Source organism: Elgaria multicarinata, chromosome 2 (assembly GCF_023053635.1).
Source record: "Elgaria multicarinata webbii isolate HBS135686 ecotype San Diego chromosome 2, rElgMul1.1.pri, whole genome shotgun sequence".
NCBI classification, from domain to species: domain Eukaryota; kingdom Metazoa; phylum Chordata; class Lepidosauria; order Squamata; family Anguidae; genus Elgaria; species Elgaria multicarinata.
The window spans coordinates 129,906,940-129,930,556 of NC_086172.1; the positions used below are offsets into that span (position 1 = coordinate 129,906,940).

Below are 23,617 nucleotides of genomic sequence, written 5' to 3' on the forward strand. Positions count from 1 at the left end.
GCAAAACAATGCCCTTTTGTTTTCATCAAACAGACCATTATTAAATGATTCACTTTCAGCTTATTTGAATAGTGTATTATAATAATAATAATAATAATAATAATAATAATAATAATAATAATAATAATAATAATTTATTTCTTGCCCACCTCTCCATTCTGATCGAGGCGGGGAACAACAATAAAATACATAATAATTAAAACATAATATACATTGTTAAAAACTTCCTAAAAAACATCCTAAAAACATCTTAAAATTCCACTGGATAGGCCTGCTGGAAGAGATCAGTCTTTATAGTTTTCTTGAATCCTAGTAGACTGTTAAGTTGACGAATCTCCTCCAGCAGGCCATTACACAGTCTGGGAGCAGCAGAAGAGAAGGTCCTCTGGGTAACAGTTGTTAATCTAGTTTTTGCTAGCTGAAGTAGATTTTTCCCAGAGGACCTGTGTTTGCGGGGCGGATTGTATGGGAGAAGGCGATCCTGCAGGTAGCCTGGACCCAAACCATGTAGGGCTTTAAAGGTGATAACCAACACTTTACACTTTGCTCGGAAACTAATTGGCAGCCAGTGAAGAGATTTTAAAACTGGTGTAATGTGGTCACCTCTAGGTGACCAGCCTGGCTGCCATATTCTGAACTAGTTGAAGTTTCTGGACTAGGCACAAAGGCAGCCCTATGTAGAGTGCATTGCAGAAGTCGAGCCTCGAAGTTACCAGCGCGTGCACTACCATCTTTAAGTCTTCTAACTCTAGGAAGGGGCGCAGCTGGCATCAGCCGGCGTATTAGAATTCCAGCCACAATTCCATATCAGGTATAGACGGTTAGCTGCTCCAAAATCCCAAGGCTATGTTACTTCGGTGCCACAGCTTTTGTGAGAGAATCCAGAAGCTGATAATAAGAGTATTTTAGATCGTATTCCATATCATACCAATAATTCACTAAGGAAAAAACACAAAAACAACAATGAGTTATCATCTATCTTTTGAAAAACTAACCTTGGTATTATTCCCATGATTTTCAAAAGTTTTTTTGGATAAGCTTGGTGAATGAATGGTAGCTCAAAACAAGAGCTGCAACATATGATTGGCAGATATTATCCCTTATGATTATAAACCCCCATATGATAAGAGATTCAAGACCAATTGATATGTCACATAAGCAATACGGTGGGAATTTCACAGCGGAGCTGTATTTGTGTGAAAACTGTTTGTATGAAGCTAATTTTAAGCATGTTGCAGTGACTCTCATGAAAAAGAGGATTTTTACTGGCATGGTTGAAATCAGCTGAATAACAAGTAAAGCCACTTCACATGAACGGCTTTCCACATAGAATGACATTCATTTTCATTTTCAAATGGCTGCCATACTGCCCCATCAAAAAAGACTTAAAGGCATCCAGTGAGCACAAGACTCAAGTCACCAATCAGCTATGTTGTCGCTGGGTGACCTTGGAGGAATGTTTTCAGATTCAGTTTACCCTGGGGCCATATTCAGGGCAATAAGGATGCTTTTAGAAAGAGAGCTCATAGCAGTACCAATCACAAGGCAATGTGCAGTTAACTCCACTTTTCTTTTTGAATGAGCCTCCTGAATTAAGAAAAAAGATGGAAGAAGAGGTTGGAAAACACAGGAGGGTTACAAGTTGAAGACGTCGTAGTCTGGACTCCTCCGAAGGATAATGGTGCTGTAACAGTCTCATCTGGAAGCACCCCAGGTCTAGCTGGCACCCTAACTGAATTGAGCATGTGCCCTGCAGCACACCGTGAAATCTCCCATAATGTGCAGGAGTTCTTAGCAGACATGTCAAGGTGAAAGAATTTGCAAAGGCTGGGATGTTTTAAAAGCATCTAACCTCACATAAGAGGGTTATGTAATAAAACCTATAAAATGTTTTTGCACATTAAAACACTATTGTCTTTCACATTCGTTCTTGCATATTTGAATTTTTTTTGCCAAGATACAAGGATACTATCCCCAAATAACTATGCAAAATGTAGTAGTACAATACTTTAATAGGGTATAAAAATGATAATGTTAAAGATTCTATATCCTAACAATGAGTTGTAGCTTTTGTTTATTAAGATATAAATTATTTTATTTATTTTTACATTTATATTCTACATTATTTCCTCTTGGAACTCAAGGCAGCTGACATGGTCTTCCTCCTCTCCATTTTATCCTCACAACAGCCCTGTGAGGTAGGTTAGGCTGAGAGTCAGTGACTGGCCTAAAGTCACCCAGTGAGTTTCATGGACGAGTGGGGACTAGAACTTGGGTCTCCCAAGTCCCAGTCTGACATTCTAACCACTACACCACACTGGCTCACTATATCCTGCAACTAATTTTCTGACAGGCTCACCAAGATAGATAGATAGAGATAGATATAGAGAGAGAATCCTAAATTTTCTTCAGTCTTCTAAAAAAAGGCACCTGCTAAGGTTTTGGTGATGTGTACATTTATTTTATCTTTTTATTAGTAGATTAAAACCAGGTGAGTAATCAAAAACTTTATAGGTATGACCTACTGAAATCAATGGAGCATAAGTTGCCATAACTAACTTACCTGCTATGCAGCCATGTGACTGCTGAACATGATGGAACCAAAGAGAAGGGAGATACAACATCTCTCCAGCCTTCACAGTGCACTGCAAAGGCTTTGCATGGGCATATTCTGGGTATCTTTCCAGATCTGGATTTAAGGGATCCAATGGGATCCAGGGCACCTATGAGAATGAAAGGTTAATATGACATACCTGGCTTTTGATAAGAGAAATGCTATATTTCCTCCATAAACTGATCAAGATTTTCCGCTTTTGATGATAAAACAATTCACAACTGATTCCCCTCCAGCTATCAGGCAAGGCACTGTTCTGTATTTAATTCATCACCTTGAAGAGCCCTCTTCTGCTATATAAAACAAAACCAAAGGTGTTTTTGTTTGCTTTTTTACTATCAAGTAAAGAAGGATTTGTATGCTCTACACATGTTTAAAATACTATTTTTCTTCACACGTGCGAGAGTAAAGTCTGTCCAGGCATGGAAAGACATGAACATTCACTATGAATCAACACTACTCACCTTTGATAATAAGCCGCTGAAAAATATCTCTGCCTGACTCTTGATTGTGAATTATTATTATTATTAAAGTAATTGGACATGAGTTTCTCCATACCTGGATGTCGTTTTTTAATTAGATGGTGTATTGAATTTTTAAATATTTTTTCATATGTAAACCACTCAGAAGCCAAATCTAGTGAAGGGTGATATACAAATATTTTAAATAAATAGTGGGTTTGGAAATTGCACTCTAGACCTATTGTCCACAAATGTAAACCAAAAATTTATTTTTATCTAGAGTTATTTCAGGCTGCCTGGAGAATAGTTTTGATCTGGTTTGATTTAAAAACAAATTTACAATGCCAGGCTACTACACAATTTTTTTCTGAGATATTCCCTCTTAGCAGCTGCCCCCATAGACCATGTTTAGCACAAACCCTGTTAGTACCTTCTCTGCTGTTTTCTCATGTACCACGTCAAATGACCCATCTTCTGATAAGTGGTAGGTTGCTGGTGGATACAGCTCTAGAATGTGAAGCAAGAGAATGGTCAGAAGATGTGAGGGCAGAGATAAGGGAGTTTAAAAGGTTTTGTATTATATCAACTAAAATTATAAGGGTAGGATTTTTTTCCAGCAGAGACACTTGATCAGAACTGGATCTATGGATAAACATCTGTTACAAATCTAGAGGACAAACCAGACATTACGTGGGAATTCCACAATTGGAATCTCTGTTCCCATTCCCTACTTCTTAAAAAGAACTACATATGGGGGATTTGGGTTAGGGCCAAGGCACGGAATGAGTCTAACCCTTTACTCCCACCCCACAGCACTAATACAACCCCCCTTCTTCCAAGCAGATCTTAGCCAGTGAGGAAAATCTATAGGCATAAAAATGGTGCCCATAGATGTTCCTCTCCATGGCAACTGACATGGGGACAAAATTTTAGACCTGTTTGTCTCCCCTTGCCAACACACACAGCACCAATCAAACTGTCCCCCACAGGTGGTTTTTAAGTGTGAAAAAATCCTGGAACCTGGGGGAGGGGGACGGACAATAATGGAACTTCCATGTAACATCTAGTTTGATTCTTGGTGAACCATCTTGGTGTGCTACCAACTCCAAAATAATGTCAATGTGGTACATTATAGCCTCCTATGCCTCAGTATGGTATTGCCTCTAATCTACCATGCTAAGGAGCAGGCAACGGCACAGTGTAGAAGCATGCATGCTATAATAAGGTCCACATGTCCTCCTTCCTTGCCCAGACATGCCACAAACTCCAGATGCCAGTAGCTCTTGTGACACCTATGTTACAGGGTGGCCACCCAGGCCTGACTCTATAAATGAAAGATGCCCGCTGCTACATATTGCAGAAATTCATCCTCACTTTATAATTCAAATTATTCCCAGAATACGAATAATATGCATCGCACTGTACCACCCTCTGCTTCTCAGAACACATACCATATGGGATGAAGGGACGGTCACTTGGTGGATGCAGTAGAAAATGTTTCTCTCCAGAGATCACACAGTACAAGTTTTCATAATGGTCTTTATGTACTAAGATTGGAGTGAAGAAAAACAAAGATTGGGAAAAAGGAGAAAGTGAAAGGATAACTTTCTTATCTCCATTATAAAAAGAGCCGACAAAATACAGGCACAAGTATAAACCCTGTGTGTGTGTGTGTGTGTGTGTGTGTGTGTGTGTATGTATATAGTCTGTACTATCCCTGTTTGGGGTTGGGGAAACAGTTTTTTAGTCATCTGTATCAAATTTTAAGCTTCTAGGATTTTCAAACCCTAATTATAAATGTACAATACCAACATACTGGCATTTCAAGCTAGTACTATGGAACGTTATACAGGGAACATGATCTGCTGCAAAAACAGGCTACAAACAGCATTGAATCTCAATCTTGCTGGTGTCAAGAAGGATTTATTTTATTTATTTATTTTATTACATTTATATACCACCCCCCAGCCGAAGCTCTCTGGGCGGTTTACAACAATTAAAAATAGTAAACATTAAAAGTACACAAAAATTTTAAAAAACATAAAAACAGTATAAAAACAACAACAGTATCCATTTAAAACAACAATTCTGGGGTCCATTAAAAACAAACTTAACGTTATTAAATGCTGCTTAAAATGCCTGGGAGAAGAGAAAGGTCTTGACCAAAGAACCAAGTTCAATGAAGATGATCATAGCTAGATGTTATGGATCATATGGATGAAGATGATCATAGCTAGACATGGTCATAGCGCAGCGGCAGAGCACATGCTTTGCATACAAAAGGTCCCAGGTTTGAACCCCAGCATATCCAGGTACAGCAGAAAAAACTCCTGCCTGAAACTCCGGAGAGCTGCTGCCAATCAGTATCAACCATACCAGGCTAGATGGACCAATGATCTGACTTGGTATAAGGCAGTTTCCTCTGCTCCTAGATGTTAAGGTGATACTTAAAGCACAAAATAAAGTCCTTTAAAGAACAATTTCCCTAAGCCAATGTGTTATTTTTCTAAAGGGATAACTCTTCCCATTTTTGCCCTTAAAGTCAGAATCGCAGTTGAGAGAACATTTATCTCATGGTACATACAAGATGTCACTGCACCAGATTCTCCCAGCCAGAAATTCACAGCATCAGGATTCTTTCCTGCATGAAAAGGAAACAAGTAATAAATCTGAGAAAAAATAGTTTGCGTTGTCGTATGCGGAATGATTCTCAGATTAAGAACTTTCCAATCAAACCATTTATTATCATCCTTTCCAAATGAATATTTATTTATTTAAAACATTTATATCCCGCCCTATATCATTAAGATCTCAAAGCGGCGTACAGATAAAAGCATACAGTATAAAACAATAAATATGCACAGTTATGGAAGGACAAGCTGCTAATGGGTTATGTGCAAAACAATGAATGACAATGGAACTTCCCATCTCGCAGCAGGCTTGCTGCTACAATAGTGACAACTGCTGGAGTCAGAGGGAGCTGCTGGTAAGGGATGGAAAACCACCTCCTTCCTCCTTCTGCCCCATTCTCTTCCATCCACGGGTTATCAGAGGCCTCCACTAGTATCTGCAACTAGATCGGAATGTGTATAACTTATAATTTCTATGGAAATACATACCCAATTGCAAACCCATCAGTTCATATCTCTACAAATTCACAAACAAGATTTTGCATTTTAAAACATGAAACTGTTGGAATGGTAGAGCATTTAAATCAGCGGTTCTCAACCTGTGGGTCGGGACCCCTTTGGGGGTCGAATGACCCTTTCACAGGGGTCGCCTAAGACCATCAGAAAACACATATTTCCGATGGTCTTAGGAAACTGTATTGACTGAACGATGTCATGTATCATCTTTTGTATTATTAAAGCTATGTTATGTATTATTTTCATTAGCAAACCATCCCATGACAATGGACCGTGTAGAGAAGAACGAAAATAATTTTATGGTTGGGGGTCACCACAACATGAGGAACTGTATTAAAGGGTCACGGCATTAGGAAAGTTGAGAACCACTGATTTAAATGGTGTGTGCAACACTCCAAGCCACAGACGAAACTAGGATTTTGATATTTACCAAGCACCTCACTCATCCAAGGTATGTCAGGCTCCACATCACCCAAAAGTTCAGGGAATTCCTCAGTCAGGTTCGAACACTGCTTCTGGACGTAGAATATCCCTGAAGAAGTTACTTTTTTCTCAACAATGTCCAAGAAAGCACTGAACGGCATGCGTCGCTCCTCCGGCATAACAAACAAGTCCTGATAAACTGCATCGGCGTAACCATTTGGAGTTACTGCCACGCTCACCAACTTGGAGCCCACTATTTCCCTGCACCAAAATACACCAGATGTTCACAGCTGTGCAAGAAATAGATGCTTTTGACAAAAAGTAAAAGTAAAATTACATCAGAGTCCTAATCAGACCTGGAAGATTTACTTGATCATTCTGGTCACTAATGGCTTGATGCTGGTGGATAGGAATTGGAAATATTTCCCCAGTCCTGGTCCTAACTCCTTAGGGTACTACAGCCCCAGTAATTTTCACTAAATTTTCAACTTTGCAGCTGGTGACTTAATGGAAAGCTTCAAGTTTCCTGAAAACTCCAATATTCAGGGCTGGCTCAACACATTTTGCTGCCTGAAGCAAAGGATAAGATATTTCCCCTCCCCATTCACCCTGCAGAAGCTGTGTGGACAGGCAACTGAATCTTCTGATGTCAACACTTGTGATGGGACAGCATCCTCCACATCAGCTGCATCAGGCTAGCTCAGAGGTGAGAAAACAAGGCTTCTGTATGTAGTTTGGTTGTTGCAGGTGAACTGCATGATGGGATCGGAATAATGTATGTGCCTGAATGTGCTGTAATGCTAAAACTGTTATATCAGCAAGCAAATGCTTAATTAGAATTTCTAACTGTCAAAACCTCTTGATATAGTAGAAGGCAAATAAGCTAATTTGATAAGGACTGACCATCCAGGTCAATCTGACCTTGCCAGAAGAATTACAGGCCATCTGTTGATACGGTATAACGAAGAAGTTTTCTTTGATCTGTCTTTGTTTTGGTTTAGAACTTTGCTAACTGCTAATTGGTTAAGATGCTTAGAATGTAAGTCTATGTGGCAGGGTGTTGCTCTTTTATTCTTTTACTATGTACAACACCATGTACAATGATGGTGCTTATTACGCTCAATAAAATAGAGTTGCCTTACAACCAAAGTCAATTTTTATCCTTGACAGAGGACACAGGGCAGGCTACCTGGAACACACAGTTCTGTCTTCCAACAGAAGGGAACAGCCAGGAGGCTGCCACCACTGCCCCTTTATACCACCCAGCATCTGCTGCCTGAGGCCACTGCTTCACTCTGCCTAATGATAGGGCTAGGAATTCCCATATTAATATTTAAAATATTGTCAAATCATTTTCTACATGCTATGAACATTTTAAATGAGATTAGACACTGCTATGCAGATTCCTACCTCAGGTAAGCTAATGTCCACTTCTTTAGAGCTGGCCAGTGGTTGAATGCGTTCCGAATCACACATGGCTTGTTTGGGCAAACCCATTCCCGGTAGAATTCCAGGGGAGATGGAAGACTATCAAGATATGGCACCAACTCTGTCAAATACAACTCTGTTCAGGTGAAAGGAAAGAAAACACTTCTGTGAATAATCTTGCAATCATTTCAACAATTGACAAGGATGCTTAACCTAATTATTTGCTACTGCTACAACTCCATAACTCTGGAATTCTTTTCAGGAGGCTCAACCAGTTACTAGGGCAAGCACAGATGTCTTATAAATATTATACCCTACATTCTTGTTCAGCTTAGATATAGAGCACACATTATGATGATTACAGCCAGATCACTGGAAATGGCCTCCACATAATGACTTATTCTCACTATATTCATACCAGGTCATGCTATTACAGTGTAAATTTCCATACCAGCACTCTCTCTTCTGGAAGGCAGCTGACATTGGTGTGGAAATGCTCTATAAAAGATCCTTCTGCTCTGGACTGAGGTCTTTTATATCCAGGAAGGCCTGGAATAAAATTTGTTTGGCAATTCAAGGCCTAACACAGTAGATAGGGTTACTATAACAAAGTTTGACTAGTCTGCCACAACTTTTTCAGGATAGACAGCTCTAGCATTTCCAAGTCCATGAAAGATTAGGCAACCTCCCACAACCTGGTGACCACCAGATATTATTGGACTACATCCCATCATCACTGACCATTGGCCATGCTGGCTGCAGTTGACAGGAGCTGAACTCCAAAATGTTTATAAGGTACCACGTTGAGGAAAAATGGATTAGAGGTTCAGTTTTAAAGTTCTTGGTGCCCCATGTGCCTAGAACTTTGCATATGTTTTGAAACCTCCATAGTGAACAAAGCTGCAATTTAATGAAGAAATGATATGCCAACTGAGTGCACTACTTACTAATAAATGTACAGAAGGAGGAGGGGATTGCATCCTCACTTCCACATGTTCAGCCGAAGATGTGCATGAAGCCATGAACATATATGTAGGCTCCATCCATGCAATCAGGAACCCTCCAAAAGGCAGATCCCTGATCTATGTACAACTGTAAGCACACAGGGCCCTATGTTCACCCTCAGCAGAATGCAGTTGGGGAAGAGCCTCCCACCACAACACAGCTCCTTGTCTCTCCCTCCCCACTCATATACACACACTCACTGACTGTGTGAATTTTTTGTGAAGAAGGTTTCTATGGAAATGAAAATATTTGCCAATAACAAGAGAACTGCTAAGAAATTTTGAACAGCTTTGTTTTATATGGACCCATAATTTATCAGCCTGTCACATCACAATATAAAGCTGAACTGTTGCCAGCATAACTTTAGTTCAACATAATCTTAGATGGCTTTAAAAGGGGATTAGAAAAACCAATGAAGGGTGAGGCTATTAATGAGTACTTGTCATGATGGCTACATGCTACTTTCAGCATCAGAGGCAGCTTGTCTGTGAATACTAATTTCTAGGGAATAACAGCAGGAGAGGGTTAGAGATGACTACTGTGTCATCTCCTGCTTGTTGGCCACTGTGGGAAACAGGATGAAACAGACCTTAAACTGTAGCTGAATCTGAATAACTAAAAATGGGTCTTTCCTGACAAGCATCACTTTTCAAAATAATTAGTAATATCTGCTCATGTAATATTTGTTGAGATGTCCACACATACATGTATTCAGCTCACTTTTAGTTGATTGGTTTTGGCAACTGCCCATAAAATATATTTATATGATATATACAACACACACGTCTCTCACGGTTTGAGATGGCAGCGTAGTCAGTTCATTCCTGCTCTGCTCCTGATTATTCACTTACAAAAAGGTTTCTGGCTGCCTTGTTACCTAACTATTTAGTTTAATTCTTCTTTCTTGCATGGGCTTTATCTTGTTTGTTTTCAGCTTTGCTTTTAATTTTGCTTAACTACCTGTTGTTGCTGTGGGAGATTGAGGATGGCCTCACCAAAAGCTAAGAAAACCGTGGGAACACCACCTACACCTCCGGAGCCTCCGGCTGCCAAGACTTCCTGAGCAGACAGCAACAGAGAAGACGTGACTGTTTTTATGAAAAACATTTCAGTACAGTTGTCTCAACTTCAGCCGATTTCGGATTCTATAAATACCCTGAAGGGGACTGTGGACTCAATTGATACCTGCCTTATGCAAATTGAGGCTAAAATCAACAAGCTGGAGGATCGTGTGGTTGCTCATGAAACAGCAACAACTGCATCACATAATGTGTTATCTACTAGGATCACGCAGATCAAAAACAACCTTTGCAGATTTAATCTGCATGTCATTGGTGTTCCACAACAACTTCCACAATTACAGCTGGCAAATTTTATGGAGAAAGTTTTGCGTGAGTTGTTTGCCCTCCCTGATGAGTTTCAGCTGGATATAGAATTATGGTGTGCCTGGAGGCCCTAACCATGGGCTCAGGGAGGGCCCGGTTATTACTCAGCTTTTACATGCTTTGACTAAGGATTCTCTCCTACGTACAGCTTGCCAAAAAGTAGAGCTCCGCTGGGGACCAACTAACTCCAAAATAATGGTTTATCCTGACTACTCTAAAGCGGAGTCTGATAAAAGAAGGAAGTTTACCAAGGAAAGATCCTTATCTAGATCTTTGGGATTACAACTCATATGTTTTGGCAATGTCCCGTAGTTGCCCCTTTTTTATGAGGAGGTTATAAGGATAAACTTTGTATTGAAAGAATCTATAATATAGAACACTGTGCATGTCCTCCTAAATTACTTTCTGGCTTCTTGGAAATTAACACATGGTCAGTGCAGATGGATCTTCAGGGCCCTCACGACAGCCAAAAAACTTTTATTATCACATTGGAAGGACAAATGCTCACCTCCCATAATGCAATGGATCAAGGACCTAATAATATTATCAACTTTTGAACGTGTGTTATATAGGCACAACTTCTGAGTGGATAATACAAGGATATCTGGTCTGCTTTTCTTGAAAATTATGTATAACTCTCCCCTCCCTTTTTTTTAATGAATGGTGCACATGATGAAAAATGATATTCCTATATATGTAATGTGTGTATTCCTTTACATGATGTGTTCTGTTTTGTTGATATCCACAATAAAAAGGAAAACACACACTTCTCTTTAGGAACGTTGCAATCAAGTCTTGTTTAAAATCTTGGTGCTGACGTTTATGGGGCAGACCCAAGAAACTACAGACAAACTCAAGTCCTGAACTCAAGTGTTGTTGCACATGAGACACAGGCGCACTTGTGGTTAACATCTAGACAGTGTCAGCCCAGGCACCACTGGGTACCTTCTGAGGTTCATCACATTGTCTTATAACCGCTCCTGCTATTTATGAAGCACCCGTAATCCTCACAACTGAAGAAATGAATCAAAATTATTTTTTTCTTCAGAATATTCTGAAGACTGATTTGCTGCACAAATCTGTTTTAATCGCGCTAGAAGCTCTCTTTGAAAGCACCCCATGTGGACTAGACGAACGTTTTGAAACCTGTATATGCAGTGTGTCCTGGGCCCCAACAGTTGTCAAAACTGTTATAAAGCGCTTTAAAGCAGTAGTGTAGATCCCCCCTGATTAGATGCGGAAAGCCCAACCAACCTCTGCCTCCGGATAAAACGAAAGGAAATTCTGTCGGTGAATTAACGTTTCCGCTGCTCCAGTAAAGGCATGAAAGGAGTTAAATGCAGCCTAACTCCGCTCCGCCCGCTCTCACGTTTATAAACGCCCACCCCATTCTTGCCTGCAGGATGCGGGACTTCTTTCCAAGGCCTCCCCCGGGAAAGGGAAAGCTATTTCTTTCGACCGCGCTCACCCCTTGCCTCGGCCGGGAATCCCGCCAGGCACCGCTTCACCTCACGCAGCACCTCCCCTTCCGCGTCGGCTTCTGCCATGGAGCAGCAAAGAGGAGCCGCGCCTGAAGTCTATGGCTCCTACTGGGGATAGGCTGAGTTTGCATGTGTGTGTGATGTTCACGCTCCGCCCTTCTTCGGCTCCCAGGACGGATTCCCTCTTCCCCCGGTTCGTCAGCGGAGATGGCCAATGACGGCTTTCTAGCGTCTTGGCGGGAGAGAGAGGCGCTTCTATCGTTCCCGCCCTTTCCCTTAAGGTGTAGCTTAAAAATGAAAGCTTAGCCACTCTTTTGGGGCATAGCGGTTAACGCAAACGTCTTGTCTAACTGCATTTCGGATTCACCCCCCCACCCCATGGACTAGCGCGGCTATCTTTATTTTGGTTTTTTTCCTATGTGGTCGTTTAAAATAATGTGTTCTATGGCGTTCACGCCTCGCCAAACCAGAGGCAAAGTGCTTTGGTTTGCTCAAAGGATTCAGTTTTTCCTCGCTGACTGTCTTTTCACAAGCCAGAATTCAACCCTGTGATAATCATAGCTAAAAACGTTTTGATTCAAAGAATCAGCTCAAAAAATGAGTGCTTTTTATATATGCAAAGTGCCTCACTGAGTGACCTTATCAAGTCAGAAACGGCCAGAGGATCAAAAATACAGTATCTATAAACCTGGGTTAATGTGACTGAGCAATCCATGTCACCTGAACTCTTTGGAGGATGTACAGGATTTTTAAAGATGTAATGTGAAATCAAACAGGAGTTCTTACATGTCTTTAGGTTGCAGTCCTAGACATTTAAAATGTGGAGACCATTCCTTTCTTCCTGGCCTTTAAATATATTTGATACCCTTTTAACTGACATATGTGCTTTTCTCACTGATGAGGGTTTTTTAAAAGTTGGGGATGTATATCCAATTTGGACAAATTCTTAATCCTGAGCAGAATCTGAAAGCTTCCTTAAGTTTTTTTATACAATATGTGTTCGCAGATCTAATGTCTCCAAATAGTGTCTTTTGGTTTTGTTTCTCTAAGAGCTCCATTCGACGAGCGTTTTATTTATTTATTTATTTATTACATTTCTATACCGCCCAATAGCCGGAGCTCTCTGGGCGGTTCACAAGCTCTCTGGGCGGTTTATTGCATGCTCCTTACTGGGCACTCACAGAGTTTGCTCAGGTCCCTCACATGACTTTGTCTGCCTCCCACATGCCTTCCGCCCCTTTTGGCCTTCCTTGCGCAACAAAAAAACTCTCCACAAAGTCCGATGTGTTTTTAAACGCGGAATTGCTGCTCTCTCCTGTGTGCAGGAGAAGCAGCACCATTAGAACAGCAGACTCAATGGGCCTTGTGCTCGTTGTGTACTTCCTCTTTTGAAAGAGGAAGTAACAGGAATGAAAACTCAGGCAGAGAAGCGACGACGGTAGGGAGTGAGTTTCCCCGGTGTGAAGATGCTCAACATACTGGAGGTGGGGATGGGAGTGCAGTTGTATGCCTGACAAGTCAACCTTCTAATCCTAGGGAACATTTTACCAGGGGCTGCAATTGCTGTGGGTAGGGCAAGGATGGGACCATGAGATGGCAATTCTTCCAATGCCATCCATGCTTCACTGGAGAAAAGCCTTAAGCTGGTTTTCAAGCATTATAATTACCTAGCCTCTGCACCTAGCTGTCTGAAACATTGTATGTTTCTTGCCTGGAAACACCTATATGATGTGTGGCATTTTCATGCAAATTGACACACATGCACCCAAAAACAGAAAACAAAAGGAGTGTCAAAGCAAGTTACTTTCCCCCCTCCAAACCCTTTCAAAGGCACTTCCAGCTGGAGGACTTCTAGTGCAAGCAATAAAAGGGCACTCTACCGCTATTCCATTTTTTCTTCCTTGTTGGTTTGTGTTTTTATTTTGGGATGGAAATAGTGAGAAAACATGAAAGCACTATAAACTGAAAATAATGCCTGGGCCCTTTCATGAATTCATAAATGAGGGCCAACAAACTGAGACTGAATTCTAACAAAACAAAGACTCTGTGGATGGGGAGTTTGCCTGTTCTAGATGGGTTGCACTCCCTCAGAAAGAACAGATACATAGTTTGGGGTACTCCTGGATTCATCTTTGTCTTTAGAAACCCAAGGGGCTACTATGGCGAGGAGCGGCTACTAACAAATTAACTACTAACAAGACTATCCTATCCAGGAAAGTAACACCCTTTCCTGGACAGGATAGCTTTGACACCATAATCCATGCATTGGTAACCTAATGTTTAGGTTACTGTAATGTGTTTTATGTGGGGCTACCCTTGTATTTGGTCTGGAAGCTGCAGTCAGTCACTTGGCCATGCATATCTTACACAGGTGTTGAAGTAATTGCTTTGGTTACCAATTAGCTACTGAGCCAACTACAAGCCAAATAGAATGTAAGCCTATGCGGCAAGGCCTTGCTATTCACTGTTTTACTCTGTACAGCACCATGTGCATTGATGGTGCTATATAAATAAATTATAATAATAAATAATAATGTTTTGCTGTTGGCATACAAATCTCTGAACAGCTTAGGACCAGATTTCCGAATAAAACACCTTCCCCATATAGACCTGTAAGATAGTTAAGGTCATGGGAGGAGACCTTGCTGGTTGTACCACAGTGTACAGATTGACATCTTCCAGCAATATGGAAATGGGTCTTCTCCGTCATGGCACCCCCACCTTATGGAATGACCTCTTCATTAAAATTCATGAACTTTAAGTAGGAGGTAGCAACTGTAGCATGCGTTAGGTGCCAATTAAAGACCCATCTTTTCACCCAGGCCTTTCCTGAGTGAGTGTGCTGCCCACTTTGTTAAATATGATGGTTTTAGCAATTAAATGTTTTAATGTATATCATAATGTATTTGTGTATGTAATTTTCTTGTGAACTGTTTAGAGATTTAATTAAATATGGTCAGCAGTATATAAATCTAGTTGTTATTGTATTATTATTGTTGTTGTTGCTATTATTATTATTATTATTATTATTATTATTATTATTATTATTATAGCAACAGGAACTTGGTTGCCATGCCACTATGCTGATAAGGTCTCTGGGCAGGTTTATACATGCATGTGATAGCTTGAAGCCGAGTGCATTTGCTTACTCAATTGAAAAGCACTGTGTTGGTTGAGTTGTGATGACTATTTGATGTTGCAGTCATTAGTGATGGGCAAACAGCGCTCTCCAGTCCAATTTGTAACTAATTGGGGGGAATCTATCATGATCCAAACATCTTGCAACCATCTTGAACTCTCCAAGTGCCCCAACAATATAGCAGCATTGAGTTAACATGTCAAAAATAATTTTGTAACAAAGAATCACACTTTTTTATTGAAACTATTTAAGACGCAGAGTACAAATGAATAAAAATAGCCCCAAAAGGTGGCTCACAGTGCAAAACCCCCACAAACATAAAACAATTGTTTCAAATAATTAAAAAGGACATTTAAAAAGATTTCCCCTCTTAAAGCCAAGGTAGAAAACACACATTTATAAATAAAATTGTTTCAGGTTTGTTATCTCCTTTTAAACAAGTGGAGAACAAGGAGGGAGTGTTGAAAGAATACAGATAAAAGGGATGTCTGGTGCCTGGGCTTGAGACATGCGGAGTAGACATGGCTTATTCCTAAAGTTGCTGACCCATGCGTCACTGTCATGTGATTTACAGCAGATTAGGCCAATATATATGCAGCCCAGCTCCAGAATATTATACAAGCAATACAGAATTCTGGATAGTCTAGTTTTAATTTAAAGAAAAACCAATTTACTCAACAGTATCTGAAGGGCCACAAGGCAGCTATTCTCACCAACTGAGTTTTTACGGTTTAAAATACTTGGTACTACAGGTCCAGTGGCTGAACGTCTGTGTTTATATATGACAGTACAGTTTAAAATACTTTCAATCATATGCACTGCTCCTAACAGTCAACTTTTTTCCGGGAAGAAATGTATTATTAATTACTGGAGTGAAAAGGGAACCTAATAGGCGCTATGGTTAGAGGGACATTCAATAGAAAAGGAAAGAATTAAACTTGGAGTGCTGGGTGGCAGGTAAATAACAAAATGACCATACTGAGTAGGACCAGTTGCATGTACCAATAGCTGGTGTAAGCACAATTTAACTTTCAAAAGGTCTCCTCTGTTTCTGTAGAAACAACAGCATACCATTTTATCAATTCAAGTGCATGGTATTTGTTCTCTTTTCTAAAGGCTCTCCTTGAAAAGATAGGCAGTGTATTTTAAGAAAAAAAATAAAATCACGCTGCTCAGAAACATTTCAGAAAACTTGAGGATATTATGCAAGTGTGGCTTCAGTGACGGATCCATGTTCTTCTACAGACTTTACCCATTTATCTTAATACATTAAAATTGCATGCACATACTAAAAATCAGAAGTGGAACAGCTTCAGATACTACATGTGTGTATATTTCTCCAACCCTGGGATACCTGTTGAAGTTTTCCTAAAAGGGCCAGTAAACATCTATAATAAAGCCAGAAAATATGCATGCAGTTCAAAACAAAAAGTATAGCTAGCTGACACTTGACTATCATACAGTCTTGTAACAGATACTTAAGACACTCCAAATTCAATATTTGAGCCATTTGCGATGATCAACAATCAAGTGCCACCAATGAATAACTATAAACCATATTTTACATCTAAGTATTTTCCTCCTCCTCCTTCTCAGACAGAAATTCTTGGGATAGAAAAGAGGGAACTAAGAATTTAATGAGAGGCAACTGACTGGCTGAGGATATTTACCCCAAAGTCATCCAAAAACATGGATATAAGTGGGAAAATAAAGGGCACATTAAAAGACTTTACAAAATCCAACGTGTCACCCTATTCTCTAATCTACAGGTTCATTCACAATTCCACTTATCTAAGTGCCATCTCTACTTATACTTTCCTATTTGAGGGCAATTTCATTCATATTTTGCCCTTTGAAACTAACGGATTACTACTACTTTGCTAGACACCTTGGTTGTGCTATTCAATGTAACACTAGAAACTACAGGCCTACCCATAACTCTTTGCATATCTACTTACTCAAGACCACACGAGACTACAATTCTAGTTCACTCTCAGACCCCATTTTTATTATTTTCCCACGTCGATCCATGAAAGTAGACAATGTCCAATTTAATAGTAAGTTGATGAGAATTATCTAGTGGAAACCCTGTTTTGACACTAACATAGAATTTGTTTTATATTGCCTTTTACTCAAGGCAGTCCCAGTGAATAATTACTGGATAACTGCCAAAGTATCAATAGCATTGAGGTATAGTATATCAACATGTTGATTCTGCTCTCATACCAATGCGGTTGACTATTTCAGAGGTTAAATCGACCTCAAGAACCTCTATCTCTCCCTTTTTTATGGCACGATATATTTGTGTTGGAAGTATGGCTCATACCTGAGTGTATGCATGTGTGTCCCAGGACAGGAAAGTGTTTCCTGAATACTGAACACTTTTCACAGTCTAAATGTGAACAGGGAAAAGAGGTATTTTGCCTTTTAAGACCTTTCCCAATATATATGAAAATAAAACCCACCCTAATTACAGATGTCCAAGGAGTATCTTTCTGCTGTCCATCCTTAGCAACCAGATTCTTTGCCACAGGAAAGTTGGCACATTTCTTTGTCGCAACTGGCCCACATTTCATGCTCACTCTTGGATGAAAAGGACTAGCAGAAGTTCGGTTCTGATGAGTGTATCCTAACTACAAACTTAGTCAGAGAAATAGCAGAGTGAGTGAGCAGGCCAGGAATTTTTGAGAGGAGCATACTAAAAAAGCACTAAAAATATTCCAAGTCCCCAGCCTTGGAGCTCAGTCAAGGATGTTGGCCGGCCAGCCAGCCAGCCAAAAAGGGCTGCTCTGCAGGCCACTCAGCACTGGAGTACTACAAAATGAAAGCCAATCAGTTCCAGAGAAGAAGCTACACCACAGGGTGCCAGCCCTGTGCTGCAATGAAACATAAAACCCACAGGACAGTTTCAACAGTGCAAGAGGAATAACCAGCCAGAAAGGCTTAGTTCAGCAAAGATATTTAGTAGGATGATCAGACCAACAATAGAAGACGCAACTGTTCTCTGACCAGAGAGAGCAACACCAAAAATTCTGTAGATTAGTTATTTTTAAAACCAGTACTTTGGGAACATGGTCAGACTGATAATTCAGTATACTGGGAATTATGCTGCCTTAGAAACAAAATAAATAGGAGAGAGAGATGTAAAGAATGCTTATATAGCCCTATTAATTTCCTTTCTTGTTTAATTGAAAATAATCAGCTCTTTCCTACTTTATTTGAACAACAGCAATTTATACGAGACTGGAGAAGTCTGACAAAATGTGGTTCTTGCTGAAGACAAATTCCATGCAGCTTCATTCTCAACCCATTGGCATTAAAAAAAATTCCAATTGATACATCATGGAAAAAGAAATGGAGATAGTAACATCACAATAATTGTACTTGCTGGCCATTCACATTTAGTCTGGTGGTTTTCTGTTTTTACCCCTCAAGATGAATAAAAGCCCCCCTTCCCTCTGGGATGATAGGTACCTCTCCTGCTTCCCTTGAACAGTATTTAAGAAGTAGAACCAGAACTTGAACAACACTGCTAATATGAACCTTATACTGTAATAGATTTGGACAATTCTTCCCTTGATGTCTGATAGGAGCTCAATTTTTTTTAATAAAACCTGAGAAAATACTGAACAGTTCTTGTAAAATAGTTAATCCATTTGTAACAGATCTCCAGAGCTTGGTCCAAAGGGTACACTGTCCTCTGGAAGCAAGTGTAGATTTGGTAATGCATAGGTTTTTCTTTAAAATAGAAAGCAAAGCTGAAAGAACAAGAGTGTAAATGCCAAAAAAACCAAACCTATGTGTAATACATCCAGATATAAGGGAGTGAAATTCAGCAAGGCAGGCTGCAGCAGAAAGTAGTTCAATGATCCTGCCTGCTAAACTATTAGCACATTTACTGTAACAAAACTTGTCTCTCACTACAGATTGTGGGAAAGATGCAGAAACATCCACAGGTACAAAACGTATGTGAAAAGTTTAGAGGAACAAACACAAAAATAAATTAATAAATAAAAGGTTTAACAGTCTGTACATAGATTGAGACAACGCTACCAAAGGAGTGAGTGACGTTATCTTGATCTTTTTTGTGAAATCAGCAGTTTCAGGGTGGGTCACAGTTGGATTGATTCTGTTTGATCCTGTATGATTTTTTTTTTTAAGCCAAACATTTTGGCTGTGTTAAATGTTTCCAAACAGTTTTACTTAACAACACTCAAAAGAGAGGAAGTGGGCACAGAAAGATTAGTTACTGTGACCAGCACATTTCTGAAAACCATAGAGAAATCCTTAAGAGAACAGGTTGTTTCTTGTTAAAGAAAAAGTCCTTCTTCGTTGGATAAAAACAATGATAGCATTCATTCAAGGCTTTCACCACAAACTTGTCCTGTTAATTTTCTTATTAAAAGTTTATGTCAATTAGACCCATTCTTTAGAGTTTTTTATCCATACGTCGCTCAACAGCTTGTAGCAACAACTCTGAGTATTGTTCCAACAAAGCAAGCGTTTGTTCATCTCCAAAATGGCGAGGACTGGATAAGGTAGAACCACTTCCCTCACCCAATGGCATTGCAACTGTATCTTGTGGCTTCACCAACACTTCTTTCTCTCTTTGAAGTTCATTCCCATCCTTCAAGGAATCTAGTTCTTTTTTCATCACAGAGAAGGTGTCAGTCAAGAGGCCAGCAATCTCATCTTTGTCAGCTGAAGACTCCATGTTAGTAGACACCTGCAAAGGAAGGGGGAATACAGGAAGTTTGTTTTAGAATTACAGTCTTCCCTGTCCTGAAAGCTTGGGCCTGTAACAATGAAAACACCAAATCCAGTGTTGCCAGATTACCAGTTTGGTATCAGAGCTTCAGATGGAGGGTAGGGGAATCTAGCCTTAGCTTCCTCTACCACTGCTCTCTCCTCTCTCACCCAAATGTATGCCTGTGAGCAACATGGATGCCTCACTCCTCTCTGACTTCTCACTTCAGGCAGCCGTGATCCCAGACAACTGTCCCTCATACCTGATCTAGGTTTAAAGGGGTATAGAGCTCCTCCCTTCTCTTTTCTTCCCCACACCTCACCTGCTCTTTCATGAAAAAAAGAACATCATACAACTCTCAGCCTTTCAAACATATTCTCCCAATCATACTTGCTCTAGGTGCTGCATTTATGCCGTGCAATGAGCAATCCTGAATTTGTGTGTGTGTGTGTGTGTGTGTGTGTGTGTGTGTGTGTGTGTGTAGGAGTGCAAATTGCCCTTTGTTCTCATACATGTACAAGAATACTTTTTATGTTTGGCAACACCAATCAATTTTAAAACAATAATATTCAATCTAATGAAACTGCCCCCACCTTCTTTGTGGACTCAGCATTTGAAAGCCAACCTGAAAAATAGGCCCTATGACACTTCTGAATGTGCTTGGGCTTAGACCTTGAGGAGGGGCCAAATGACACGTTGTGCTAAATATGTAATCAGCAGTTGTCCCTCTACTTTTTCTTTACTCAGAAGTAAGTGTGCAAAACCCCAGTCTGGATCAAGACGATCATGTGTAAAACTCCACTGGTGCTAATGGAGGTCTTTTTCTTTCTTAAAACGCCCCCCCCCCCGCTTTTGGAGGAGGGCAATTGGGAGACAACTGCATGGTGGTGTAAAGGTTTAAACCTCCTTTTTTGCATGTGGCAGTCCCAATCCAGTTCAGGCTCAGTGCGCTTACTTTTAAATAATAAAAAAGTATAGGGGCAACTGCATGCAGTGTATTTAATGCAACATGTAGTTTAGCTCTGAGTTTCTAATTGAAGCAAGTTCCATACTCAAGTACAGGCTATAGGTGCTGATCGGTATATAATACTTTCCAATACCACAGAATGGCAAATCACCACAATTCTTCCTAGGGCTTATCAGCAGGTTAGCTGCTGCACTTACATCTTGTTTATTACACACAAAAATAAGCATAGATGTCTACTCCTGGACCTTCGTTCCCAAGTCTTAGCCATATGTTTCTGATTTGTCTAATATAGATAATCACATAAAAGCATTAAGATCTAACTAATCAACCTGAATGAAGGGTTGACTTACCATATGGTATAGCTGGATGGCCTTGCGCATGCTGTCCTGGAGCTCAGACACGACATGCTTGCATTGTTCAACACTGATGGATGAACCTCCTGGGGTGGAAGGAGATAAAAGAACACAGGTGCTAAGCAATGGACACACATATCATGCTGGCTCTGCCCACTAAACACTGCTGAAAATCTAGCCGTGTGTGTGTGTGTGTGTGTGTGTGTGTGTGTGTGTGTGTGTGTGTGTAAATAAATAAATAAATAAATAAAATAAAAGAGAAATGTGAGTATTTTACCATCCCACGCCACCCCTGAAAAGATCCTTGAACCTTCATCATGTGAAACAGTTCATTATATATTATTCACATACACAATTCTGGAAATGAACTTCACTGTAAAAATGTCTTGCTTTCTAATTTTCAGCCCTTTCTAAGCAGAAAGGAAGTAATTTGTCCCAGACAGCATACTTGCTCTAGAATTAGGCCCATGTAAAAAGAAAGTTCCTCTGCCTAAGGCCTGTTCCCAAACAATGTGCTATAGCGCTGCTATATGCTGTGAGAAATTAGTTAATTAAATAGTTAAAAGGCTGCTGTGATCCCAAAGCAGGCAGCCTGGCCTTCTTCCAATTGCCCTGCACTGGAAATGAGAATTTCTGCCACATGTCTACATCATGTGCAATTAAATTATTCCAGATGCAGGGGCGTACAGTAGAATTTGCTGCCATCAAAGGAGGCTGTGCACTGCATCTCTGCTGCCAATGGTTGTTCTAAACTTGCTAGCGGCAATTTGGGAAATACTAGCCTAAGCAAGCAAGTGAACAAACCCTCAGCTAGACCTGAACAAGCATAATCCAAGTAGCATATTTCTTTACAAAGTAGCCTTATTGATTGAGATACAATATGAGGTAGAGGGGGAAATTGAGGGAGGCATATTTCAGCAATACATCACTGCTATGCATTCATGAAAAGGCAGACAACTTGGTGTGCTTCCAGACAGACAGCTCCTAGCACTATCAGTAAAAATGCATTGTGCAGGTATTCTGTCTTTCCCTCTTTAATGGATTTTTTGTCTGGTAAGGAAAAAGACAGAGGAAGCAATGCGGAAAGACAGGAGGGTTCCAATTGGAAGATGGCATCTGGACTGTTAAGCCTCCCCCCAACAATGAAGCAGGGCAATTGTACAATAAAAGCCTCATCTGGAAGCACCCTTCGTCTGCTTAGCTGCCATTCCATTAACACAGTAGGGTCTAACATCTAAAGGCTTGTAGTGGCACACAATGACTGACATACAAATGGACAGACACACAGATATGATTTGACTTTTATTATGTCCTGCTGCATAAGAACTCACACAAGAGAGCTTTTAAAAATCTTCCTATTGGCTATAAAATAATACGTTGTAACAAAAGGTCTACATGGCTCTGAATTAGGGACAGAGAACCCAGGGAGAGAGACTGATTCAGCACATCCCATGCCAAGGACAAATATATTGGCACCAGTTAGCGTCTCAGATCCATGCATTCTTCACCTTCTTTTTAATTTAGAGTGTGCATAAATTGGCTTCCATTAACTTGTGTTCTAAATTAGAACACCAATAGTTTTCTTCTCACGATCTCTGGATTTCTCCCATGATTATTATGCATCTTGAGATCAATGAATACCAGCAGACATGGACCAGTTGCTAACAGTTAGTACTGCAAATTCTTGGATGAGTGAACTACAAGGCTTCTGAGGCAGTGAGAATACACCTTCAGACTATCAGATGGCTGCTGCGATAACCATACTTCACATCTCATAGCATTTTCCTTCAGAGATCTCAATGCACAGTATCAGTGAGAAGCATGTGCACATTTGGTAGATGAGAAAAGACTAAGAGCAGATATGTTAGGTAACTTTGTATCAAAGTTACATGCAAGCCAATAGCAAAGCAAAATAGAAGACCTCAATTCCCCTCTCCCTTGCCCCCTTCCAAAGCCCTGTGCTCTATTCACCTCATTGCCACCCTTTTTTTTGTTAGCCACAAGGCTAATTTTATGGAATTGCTCGGCACAGACTGACACAGCAAAGCAGTCCCTTTAGGATTAGCTTTTAATGCTATTTCATGATGATAATATTTCATGAGGAAGCCATTTTGTTTTATTGAGTTGACATTTATCTTCTTAAGATGTTTTATTAATGGCTTGATGCTTCTTATGATGTTTTATGGATGTATTTTTATTGGTTGTCAGCTGCCTTCAGTGTTTAGAGAAGGCAGGAGAGAGAGAAACTAAACATCTTTTTAAAATACACGTGTGAGCTTCTGTCTTTCTCCCTTTTACTTGTTTCACATCAATTTGAAACAAGAAATATTTTTGAGCAGTAAAGAAATATTTTCCATCTTAGCAGAGCTTTAGCTGCCGCTTCTTATGAAGTCATCCCAATTAATGGGATCAGCAATATAAACTGATTCAAGCAATCAGGGTGGCTTAAGATACAGTCCTCTGCAAAA

The 23,617-nt window shown here is 40.1% G+C and overlaps 2 protein-coding genes across 3 annotated transcripts in view; both read right to left on the reverse strand.

Moving 5' to 3' along the window:
• Positions 1-700: 700 nt before the first annotated feature.
• Positions 701-12,021, reverse strand: JMJD7 (jumonji domain containing 7). Its single transcript, XM_063117693.1, has 8 exons — positions 11,931-12,021; positions 8,055-8,208; positions 6,652-6,905; positions 5,660-5,716; positions 4,527-4,622; positions 3,506-3,582; positions 2,564-2,723; positions 701-938 (listed from the first exon to the last, which is right to left on the reverse strand). The coding sequence occupies exons 1-8, from the start codon at positions 12,007-12,009 to the stop codon at positions 850-852; spliced, it is 966 nt and encodes a 321-aa protein (XP_062973763.1). The 5' UTR covers positions 12,010-12,021; the 3' UTR covers positions 701-849.
• A 6,083-nt stretch (positions 12,022-18,104) lies between these two features.
• The window catches only part of MAPKBP1 (mitogen-activated protein kinase binding protein 1), a 128,973-nt gene continuing 123,460 nt past the window's right edge, over positions 18,105-23,617 (reverse strand). For both annotated transcript variants that reach the window (XM_063117689.1, XM_063117688.1), the window contains exons 31-32: positions 21,147-21,235; positions 18,105-19,808 (exon numbers count right to left, since the gene is read on the reverse strand). In XM_063117689.1, coding sequence (XP_062973759.1) covers positions 19,512-19,808; positions 21,147-21,235 — 386 coding nt within the window. In that variant the 3' untranslated portion in view covers positions 18,105-19,511. The remainder of the gene's footprint in view (positions 19,809-21,146; positions 21,236-23,617) is intronic.

Bases quoted from the DNA above. Each gene is read 5' to 3' on its own strand.
- JMJD7 (XM_063117693.1), bottom strand. From the start codon at position 12,009: ATGGCAGAAGCCGACGCGGAAGGGGAGGTGCTGCGTGAGGTGAAGCGG. The intron at 2,724-3,505 runs GTACTAACAGGG...TCATTCTCATAG, and splicing joins ATGAGAAAACAGCAGAGAAG to GTGCCCTGGATCCCATTGGA. The intron at 939-2,563 runs GTAAGTTAGTTA...TTTTTTCCTTAG, and splicing joins GTCACATGGCTGCATAGCAG to TGAATTATTGGTATGATATG.